General features: G+C 40.9%; 1 protein-coding gene across 1 annotated transcript; it reads right to left on the bottom strand.

Moving 5' to 3' along the window:
• Nucleotides 1-7670: 7670 nt before the first annotated feature.
• On the bottom strand, nt 7671-10324 carry LOC104953422 (protein VPRBP-like; the record flags this gene model as incomplete). Its single annotated transcript, XM_010780365.1, has 3 exons — nt 7671-7757; nt 8873-9071; nt 10047-10324. Coding segments are annotated over 3 exons (564 nt in total), but the record flags the coding sequence as incomplete, so codon positions are not given.
• Between the last annotated feature and the right edge of the window lie 990 nt (nt 10325-11314).

Here is an 11314-nt window from a genome sequence, read left to right as displayed (position 1 = left end):
ATGTTGAATCCACTGTTACTAAGAAGGGTAGATCCCAATTATTCTTCTATACTATTAGATTTGTTTGCACACTGTCCTGATGCTTGCAATTCTTTTTTGAAAAGCGACATTTGTTAAGTAAATACACTTGTCTTGCCAAATGAATGTACAATCTATGGAGACCATACAAATAACCAAATGTCTTTTTCCAGATCTAATGGTTGTAGTCGTAGGGAAGTTGTGCATTTAACCTTTTTGATTGTTTTTATATTGATCTATTATCTGCTCTGGCTTTCCCTTATTTTTGTGCACAGAAGCGGGGATAAAAATGATCCAAAATGATCAGAAATTGAATTGTTCTAACTGCAAAAGCTACATAAAGAAAGGTTTTAACCTGTGTGTGTTTGTAAGTGAGTAAAATGTGTTCCAGACCACCCANAGGACCATACCTATATAAGGCATATTTATACTTTTTATTTTTCAAGATACCAAACAGATTATGCATTTTAGCCATTCCTCATTTCGCTCAAGGGTTAAATTGAGCGAAATGAGGAATGGCTAAAATGCATAATCTGTTTGGTATCTTGAAAAATAAAAAGTATAAATATGCCTTATATAGGTATGGTCCTACACTATATTATTCAAATATAGCATGATAGGTCCACTTTAACAAATGTCGCTTTGCAGAAAGTCTTTGCAAGCATCAGGACAGTGTGCAAAAAAATCTAATAATATAGAAGAATAATTGGGATCTACCCTTCTTAGTAACAGTGGATACAACATTGGAAAAGCCAGAGCAGTCGAGAATACGTATTTTAAACAACAACCGAAAGCTTTGAGAGGAAACTTGCCAAGGACCATTGGATGTAAAACATGTCGTCCACTCCCAGGACATAATGAATAGTTATTTGATTTAATAAGAACTTAGTAGATTTAGAGTAGAAGTTAGTAGTATGTATTTTACAGTACCAGTATTCTCAGTACTGTGCCTGCAGGTGTTTCTGCAGGAGGAGCTGTCCGTGGTGCTGAAGCTGCTCTGCACAGGAAACACTTTTTATTTCTGATCTGACCTTCATCTTCTCAACACAAAGAGTCCTCTGGGAGCGAGCGCTAACTCAAAACGGCCGGAGTCATTTGTGTCGGAAAATTATCTGCTTTTGAAGCTCGCCATGCAACATATTTCTTTGATCTACCGCGAGCCTCCGGAGTGTACAACTCCAAATCAACAACACACACACACACACACACACACACACACACACACACACACACACACACACACACACACACACACACACACACACACACACACACTACCCGTTTGCCTTGGGTTGTGACTTGTCTGCTGCCATCCCTCTCCCTGGAGATTGGGAAGTATGTACTGTATGTAGATTATTGCTGGAAAGTAGGTTAAGATGAATGTTGTGGAGCAAAGCGTCATGAGCTGCTCCGAGGTGAAGGAAGACTTCTTTATTTAAAGGCAATCAGTGCAGAGACAGTGAGCTGTGTGTGTTTTCTTTTATAGAGAGATGGGGTTTTAAGGGGGACACTGTCCCATCTGGTGCATACTGTATATATGTTGTTTTCTGTTAGTAGCACATCCGTTGAGATTCCATATATTTATAGTTTATAACAATAAGCAGTATTTTATTTGAGATTTTGACTTATTTTATTCACTCTACATGTATATCGTTTACCTTTCTACGCATGTATCTGGTCACTTTCACTACTTTATTGCACTTTAGCACTCCTCCTCTAGTATATTGTTATTATTGCTAAAAACTACTCTACTACTTGTACAACTACATAGCTATATTGTAATGAAAATTAATCTGTAAATCTTTAAATCTAAGCTGTAACTGGGCCTGTGAGAATTGAACCATCATGTATAGGGACGCCATTCATAATATAATACCAGGACATTTAAATGAAGAGAAATGAAATCTCATAGAAGTAAATATAAATAATGCGGATCATATATTTACTATATAATCATTATCAAACAAAAAAAGGCCATGAAATTCTGTGTTAGTATTTAATTGAATAATATTCAAATCTTCAATTAGCACAAGTTTGTGTACTAAATATTCCTAAAGGTTGATTTTAATTGTTGTTTACAAATTGATATTCACAATCACAGATGTTTTCTAAATGCTTTCCCTCATGCGGCAGCTGTGTCTCGTTGTCTTTGTTTATCAGCGTGCACAGTGTCCAATAAATTGTCTTTGAGTTACTTCTTAAATGTCAGCCTCTCTGCACCGTCTCCAGATTACATTTGATTGAGACATTTAGCAGCAGCGAAAAATAGCTCTCTGACCTTTTGAAAGCTTTCTCCCCCCGCAGAACAGAAGTGTTTCCAGCAGACAAACAGCACGTAATCTAATATGTGCCGATGTCTATCTCCTAATACAGTTTCTGTAAATGTCATTTCATTGGTCAGCTGATCGTTGGCACATGCTTTCTCCAGTGTTTTGATTTGTGTCTGAGATAAGAAACCAGCTATCCGTATTATCGCCACATCTTCTAATTCCACAGCAGCAGGAATGCATTTCACGCTCACTGCTGCAGAAAATCACGTTTCCCACAGCTAATGTGGACCAGGGAATACCTCCTTAAACAGGTTGTGACATTATCCTGGTAAATGCTGTATAAAAGGGAGTATTTAAATAGATAATTAAGCAAAACCGGAGCTCCTTTTAACACCTGCTGCTAAGCCTGCAGGACGCTAACTTCATTCATAATCACTCTACTTGTCTAACATTACTAAAGTCATATTTTAATGGAGATTATTTAGGTTTATATACATATTTGTATTTTTTATTGAAAATGTAACTTTTTAATTCTTATTTTTTTAAATATATTTATCTGATTGTATCTTTTTATTTTATTTAAATACATATTTTTGTTTTATATTATTTAATTTGTATTGGACATTTGACTTTGACCTTCTTATGTCTATACATATTGTATTAATATAAATATTTGATTTCATTTATTAATTTGTATTGGATCTTTTACTTTACTTCTTACTTTTATTAGATATTTTATTTAACTCTTCATGTTTATATGTTTATATAATATTTTATTTTATTGCCCATTCTTACTTTAACTTCTTAGACAATATCTAGTTTCATATCGTATTGATATATTTCCCAGCCCTAGTTTCAGCACGACTGTATAATGTATAGACAGCTATATTATTCTAGATGTTTACACTACCTGAGTTTACAATCAGAGCACAACATATGTTTTGTAACGACATCCACGCCAAGCAGTGTTGCTTTCTAAATGCATCATGGAACCGTATCTTTCCTCCTGTAACATTGATTATTTTCATAACTTGCCATAATGTGTTTTGATGTTTTCTTTAGAAGGATATTTAAAAAAAATAATGTAAATGGTTGCAACAGCGGACAATAAAATCCTGCAAAATGCACCTCTTCAAAGCTTCAGGCTGAATGGAACTGAGTTCTGGTAATGGGCATTTTTGTTGGAAAGAAGAGGAGGAGGAAGAGGGGGGTTTCTTTTTTTAGGACTAGATGATATAAAGGTGCACAGGGAGGAGGAAAGGGGGATGATCTCATTGCTGCTGCAGACATCAGGCGCGAGGCTTTGTTGCAGGATTGTCACTTTAAAGAGAAAAACTGACGTCATTTAGAGCGACAGTAATTATGCCCATTTGTATTTTTCCTTTCCTTTAAAAATCTTTTTGTTATCAAACCACATCTAAAATCTCTTTCTCCGGAAATGTCAAGAAGGGGCGTCACACTTTCGGTTATAATGTTTCCAGTTAAGTAATTTGCAGTTTTTATAGAAAAAACAGCTTGCCAGTGATTGAGTTTGACATTTATTTAAGACTTCAGAGTGTGACAAATATGCATGCAGAGAAACAAGCGTGTGTGTGTATGTTTGTCTTTGTGACATTGTGTGGCTCGTAACTTGTTGGCACACTCATAGTGTGGGGTCCAAAATCATGGCGAGGACCAACAACCTTGACCCCATCTAAAAAAAAATAAAAGAAGATATTATTGAAAAGAATGTCAAAACAATGCCCTGTAAAGTTTTGAGGGTTGAACCCATACATTACTGTTAGAAAACATTGTCTGTATACATGTGCTAAAGGGAGGTAACTCCCCTAGTGGAAGAAGTTGGTAAAGCTACCCACGGACAAATTGTCGTAACTATGGGATCGAATGCTCACATTTGCAGGCAGCCAACTTCCAAATAGACTAACTTGTTGAATAGCTGGGGTAAATAAGCTATTAGAGTGGTGGGGGAATGAGTCTTAAAACCAATCGATGCTGATTCCCTCTTCTGGAAATCAATGTAATCACATAAAACAAGTCAGTAAATACCCAACTGGTGAATTTAAAAACAGGGGTTTCTAACAAGTGTCTAAGGAGACGACTAAACGTCATCACACCCAACATTAGCTGCCTTTAGCTTAGCGGTGGTGAGGTGAAGTCATGTGACCATAATGTTGTTCCTTTATAGCCTAATGCCCAGGAGAGTGGTGTTAATATGTGGAGATTATCTTGCTTTGATCCGAAACCCAATGGAAACATCTCATACCTTTTTGTCTAGAAAACCGGGGCGATGCATACCTTCATGTCAACCTACAGAAATATGTGCAGTACTTTGTTTCAACTATCTAACGATGATCTGCTAGCAAGCCATTTCCATCCACTAAAGGCATGTGATTCCCCTTCTTCACTTCCCTTTTGTGTGACTTTCTTTCTTTGTGTCTTAGTATCTGCTCAGTTCAGACAGGATGATCCCTCTTACTCATCAGGCTTTTCTTATTATGAACACTTGTATGAGATTAAATAAAGAGGACTATCCTCCTCCTCGTAGCTCGTTAAGTCTCACCCTGCTCTCTACTCTTTATCCTTCTCTTTCACTCGTTATCCTTTTCTGTCACTCTTTATCCTTCCCTTTCTATCATTCACATCTCATCCTCCTCTCCTCCTCTGGGAGCAGGGAGGAAATGAGAGGGGGGTGAGGTAATTAAATTGCATTCAGTGGTGGAAGTATGTGTGTAGGAGGTGTATAATACAAGGGAAGCTCCTTTTCTTTTATTTCACCTTGTTTTATGTTGAGTGTCGGCACATGGTGAACTCATCTTTCAGATCAGACACGTTTAAGTAGATGTTGTAAACTGATCTGCTCATATTCTCTATTCATAAAACTAAATGGCATTTCTACTCTGCGGCTACAACCAACAAAGCTTATTGTCTATAAGTATGCATTATGCAACGAGCACACAAATGGAAGTAAATTGGGGTTTTAAAAAAAGCCTACAGCTAACTACAAATATACTTTGTGACGAAAACACGCAGACATACTGGCAACAACTATTTATAATAAACCTTTTTTACCCTAAATACATGTATAGTACCACAAAGGACCAAATTATGACTTAGTAGCATACGTTATCTAACATACGTCTCTGAGTCTTTGCCAAAAGCTTGTATATCATTCAAAGTAAAAGGGGTGATGTCAGGGTTGAGCGAAGCAGGCAGGACCCAAACGCAGATTTCACAGAAAAAACACCTTTAATCCAAGGTCAAAATGGAAACAAAACAGAACTCTTCCCCGTGAACACAGTCAATATACACAAGGAACTAACAAAGACTAACAGAAAACACAGAACCTAAATGCACACAGGACTAATCAAACAAACAAGAGACAGGTGAGGAGGGAGGAGAAAACACAGGGGCACCAGGTGAACACAATCAGGTAGGAAAAAGAGACAGAAAGCAACAGGCAAGACAGGAGGTGAACACTTTTCAAAATAAAACAGGAAACCAAAGACAGAAAAAGACAAACCAACACAGACAGATCGTGACAGGTGAAGCTTCTAAATTCAGAATAATCTTTTCTTTAATGTTCAGTTACTGTGCTGTAGCTTGCTAGCTATGCTCAAACAGTAAGGGATATTAATAGTTATTGTCCAAAACACCAATCATTTGCCTTCAATTTGACCCTATTTGTTATATACTGAATATTACTGTATACACACTGAAAAAAAGCGGTTGGAATAAGACCTAATTGTCCATTGTCTGTGTTTTTTTTCAACACATTAACTTGAAAATAAAGCACGTATAAAACTGAATTAATGAAGGTCTTAAAAGGACAATTAGCCAGCGATAGAGATACTGAAAGTCTTAATGTTAGGTAATAAAGCGCACCGGCTCAGGGCTGTTATCGGGACATTGGCATTTATAGTGGGGTTGTTGGTCTTTGGGGAAGTTGCTAATCTGTCCGTGGCTACAGACACTTTGTAATCTAATACCGTCTCATTATGTTTGATTCAAATTCAAGGCAGTTTTTATAAAAATGTCTTTATAGGAACACATCTAACTTACTCTGAACATGTTATACTGTCTCCTTTCTTCTCTTGCCTGTTTTACTCTGCAATCTCCTTTCCTTTGTGTCCTTCCTTTTATAACCTCTCCTCACAAGTCCTTATTTACCTACCCTCCTGTCGTCCTATCTCCTTTCATTTCTCCTCATCCTATCTCCTCTCCTAACTTCCTTACCTTTATCTCTTATCTCCTCTCATGTTCTTACCTTCCTTTAGTTTGCCTCCTTTCCTATGTCCTTTGTACTCTCTCTCTCCAACTCTTTCCTCACCTCCTATTTTCCTCTTTTCTTCATCTTATCCTCTCTTTTCTTCTTTTCATATTTTCCTTTCATTGTGTTCATGTCCTCTCCTCTCCCCTCTTCCTCTTCTCTCTGTTCTTTGGACTCATTCTATCAGTCTTTCATAGAAACAGCAGTCTGACTCACGCTGTCGCTCCTCCTGTTTTTAAGACTCCTCCCATCAGGTACAGAAATAAACACATTTAGAAACAGCACTACATCTCCTTTAAACCTCCCTTCACATTATCGCCCTCCCTCCCCCCTCCCTCCCTCCTGCCTCCCTCCTTGTCTATTTGTCTCTGTTACGTTGGGTGATTCGGTTAAAGTGACAGATCTTCTCTCCTCCGCTCATTCTCTGCTCCCGCCGATCACATTACGATCGATCGGACATTCCCACAGATGAGCGAGTGGAGCAAAGCTCCTCCGTCCCCTTCCTCACATTTATCCTCTTCTCCTTCCTCCTGATGCTGACAGAGTGGAAGTTATATCATACCAGTAATTACGTAGTTTATCTTCGGTCCTTGCTGCTCTCCTGCTCTGTTACGTAAAGCTGACCAATTAAAACTCGGCTCTCTGGCCCCGAGTCACGGAGTCATAATTAGCGTTACTGTGTGTGTGTGTGTGTGTGTGTGTGTGTGTGTGTGTGTGTGTGTGTGTGTGTGTGTGTGTGTGTGTGTGTGTGTGTGTGTCACATGGTGCAGGGAGAAATCTGCTGGTGCCTTCATCTTCCCTGAGGAGGCTTTTTAAAAGTGTCTTAACTAGTATAGAGAGAGTCCTCTCCTGCTGATGTTCAGGTGTATATCAGTATGTAGTGTCTCTACTTTAAAGAGTCCTCTCCTGCTGATGTTCAGGTGTATATCAGTATGTAGTGTCTCTACTTTAAAGAGTCCTCTCCTGCTGATGTTCAGGTGTATATCAGTATGTAGTGTCTCNAGTGTGTGTGTGTGTGTGTGTGTGTGTGTGTGTGTGTGTGTGTGTGTGTGTGTGTGTGTGTGTGTGTGTGTGTGTGTGTGTGTGTGTGTGTGTGTGAGTGTGTGTCACTGTTTTTACTTGAGGGTGAAGACACTGTCTATACTCCAGAGAGCAGATAACGGGACGCTCCAGGAGGCAGAGGTGAGCAGCAGCTTCCCATCCTGAGAAACACAAACATACACGTTACTTTCAATATGTTGGGAAATCCTGAATGTCCTCTTCCAATATGAGAGTAACATGATAGCAGAAGCCGCTTTCACGCCGCGTACTTAGCCGTACTTATTGCCGGCACTTATAACCCAGGGCACTAAGTACCAATTTAGAGTACTTTACCCTGAGGGAAGATTAGGCAAATGAGCCGCTGACGTCACCTCGTCTTCTTCTGCTTTGTGTTTACTGGCAGGCCGCAAACAACTTCACGGCGTATACTGCCGCCCTAAGTCCCTGGCCGGAAGTCCCCGGAGTTGGGGACTGGCTTCAGTAGANAAGAGTCCTCTCCTGCTGATGTTCAGGTGTATATCAGTATGTAGTGTCTCTACTTTAAAGAGTCCTCTCCTGCTGATGTTCAGGTGTATATCAGTATGTAGTGTCTCTACTTTAAAGAGTCCTCTACTACTGATGTTCAGGTGTATATCAGTATGTAGTGTCTCTACTTTAAAGAGTCCTCTCCTGCTGATGTTCAGGTGTATATCAGTATGTAGTGTCTCTACTTTAAAGAGTCCTCTCCTGCTGATGTTCAGGTGTATATCAGTATGNGTAAATCGCCAGAACGCCGACACCTCCTCATCTCCACCGCTCCCATGTTTTATTTGTGTTGCCATAAGTTAGTCTTTCTGCGTTTCTGCGCTAATGCTAATGCTAATAATGCTACTGCCAGCAAATACAAAATGGCCGCTTCAAAAAACTTTTCAGAGTTTCACGGGCGTGGTTTGCAATTCGCCCAGCCAATAGAAATTGGTACTTTTTTCTCCCCAGGTTAGTACCACCTCTCTAGCAGGGACTAAACATGGGGGTAAAAGTTCCCGGCACTAAGTAGTCTTTTTGGTGTGAACGCGACATAAGCGGTACTAACGGAACTAAACGGGAAAAGTACGGGGAAAAGTAGCTGTGTACATGACAGGAAGAACAAAAAAAATATATATATATATAAGAATATTAGTTATATTTGCTTCAAGAATAACGAGGACATCCCTTAAATCCTTTGCTGGGTTTTCTAAAACTAAAGATAACAGAACTATTTTAACACTAGACTTTGTGTTGTGTGTCAGTGACGCACCCTGGAGGGCTCCAGGTGTGTGATGGCGGAGGTGTGGCAGGTGTAGTTGGCCTCCTCCTCCCCGGAGAACACGTTGTAGAACTTGAGGTGTCCGGAGCAGGTTCCCAGCATCAGGAAGCGCTCCCGGGCGGAGAAGGCGCAGCAGGTGAAGCCGCTCTCGTCTCCGTCGCCCTCGTGGAACACCGACATCGGGCGAAACCTGAACACAGAGCAAGAAAACGGCTTTTTAAAACCTGTATTATTATTTAGTTTGTTCAGCATCTGGTGGATCGGGACTCCCACCTGGATCTTTTGACATTTCCTTTGTATATAGATATGCACATTATCTATTCTAACATTTGGACTCTCTACGTTGTAAATGTATTATCTTATTTATAAAACAACACGTCCATTGCCATCTCTCCTCCGTTAGTGGAGGGGTTTCTTTGTGAAGAGTCAAAGTTAGTCAAAGTCAACTTTATTGTCAATCTTTCAGTTTGTGTGTACAGACAGAGAGATCGAAATACAGTTTCCCACAATCCAGAGGAATACAAATATATAAAATATATATACACCTCTCTGAAGAACCAGCACCTTATCGTGGTGGAGAGGTTTGTGTGCTCCGATGAACCTGGGGACAGTGTTGTCTGGAACCTTGTGTTCCTGGTAGGGTCTCCCATGGCAAATTGGTCTCAGGCAAGGGGCCAGACTAAGAGTGGTTCAACGACCCCATGAAAAACACCATCAAAAGTGAGGATACCCGGCCCGGAGGTAGCCCGAGTCCTCCTTCTGGAGCCAGGCCCAGACGGAGGACTCGTCGGCGAGCGTCTGGTGGCCGGTCACAGCCCGAAAAGGCAACGTGGGAAACCTCTCCGCTTCGCCGTCCCACCACAAAAAAAGTGCAAAAAATGTCCGTCCCAGTGGTGTCTTTAGATGTCTTGCAGTAAAAAGCGCTTTCCTACCTGCTAATGACACCGTAAAGCCCCCTGAGACATTGTGTAATTTGTGATGGACTTAATTGATCGCTGTTTCTTATAAAAGGTCATAAAAAGTGCAAATATGTCCCTCACTGTTTTTTTTTTTTCGTGTTTGTGTCTTTAAATGTCTCGTTTTGTCGCTCAAAACACACACCCCCTTCTAAACAGTTGTCATTATAACCAATGGGTTGTTTGGACTCCTTGAGTGTGCTTCCTACCTGCTGAAGATGAGGTGCCGGTCCAGCCCCCCCCGGTCCACCCCCCCGTGCCTCGGGTACAGGCCCCGCCCCCCCAGCCGGGCGCTGAAGTTGGGCTCGGCCATGCGGCGCTGCGTGGGCTCGGGGCAGCGGTGGGGGGTGAAGAGGGAGAAGGGGGGGCAGGTGGTGACGGGGTTAATGCAGCGCGCATGCTGCTCCCTCAGGAACTCTGTGATGATGCTGTCCAGGGAGGGGGGCGAGGGGGGGGCGAGGGGGGGCTGCATCTTCATGGCCGGAGTCTGAAACACAGAGAAGAAGAGAGGATATATTCTTTAGTCAAAATCAACTTTAGAACTTATAGACAGAGAGATCGAAATACCGTTTCACACAATCCCGAATACAAGAACAAATATATATAACATGAATACATATAGGACATAAAACAAATAGATTTGCCTCTTCATGGCTGGAGTCTGAAACCAGAGTAGAAGAGAGGATGTTCTGAGCAATGTTGCCGCTTATGTGCGACCACTTTAACAGATTTAAAGGTCTCCTATCAAGCAAAATGCACTTTTATTGATGTCTTCTCAACATCACCATGTGTCCCCGGTGTCCCCCCGGTGTTTCAGGAGACTCACAAAGTGTCAGGAAATAAAACCCTCTCTCTTTTCAAGAAGTCCCCACACTGCCACACAACCAATGTAGGCCCCCCCCCCCCCAGGGCTGCGTGAGTTCAGCTGTGCTCTTCACTCTCTACACGATGATTGTCATACCAACACACAAAATCAAGTCATCATTAAGTACTCTGATCATACTGCAATAATATCTCTGCTCAGTAACACAGACGACCCTGAGCTGCACCAACAGGCTGTAAATCAGGTGGTGGAGTGGACCGATAACAATGCTCTTGAGATCAACACCAAGAAAACTGAGGAAATCCTTTTTGGCTCACCATCTGACTCCCATAAAGTCCCCATTGTCATCCATACAGATGAAATCAAGCAGGGAGTTTCATACAAATACTTGGGTGTAATGATTGACCGTCTGCTGTCATGGAAGGATCACATTGAATATCTGAGCAAAAGGACAAAACAAAGAATTTATTTTCTCCGCCGTCTTAGGTCTTTTGGGGCGAGCAGATAAATTCTTCTGTTGTTCTTTACATCTGTGATCATGTCTATTCTGCAGTTCTGCAATACTACCTGGTACAAATGTTTGTCAGCAGCTTTAAAATCAAAACTGCTCCACCTGTTAAAAATCTGCTCAAAGATTGTTGGTCAACCCTGTCA

This window comes from Notothenia coriiceps, unplaced genomic scaffold (genome assembly GCF_000735185.1).
Source record: "Notothenia coriiceps isolate Sejong01 unplaced genomic scaffold, NC01 NC01_scaffold00021702, whole genome shotgun sequence".
Lineage (NCBI taxonomy): Eukaryota > Metazoa > Chordata > Actinopteri > Perciformes > Nototheniidae > Notothenia > Notothenia coriiceps.
Note: the sequence above shows the minus strand (reverse complement) of the source record. Positions and strands in the feature narration are given on the sequence as shown.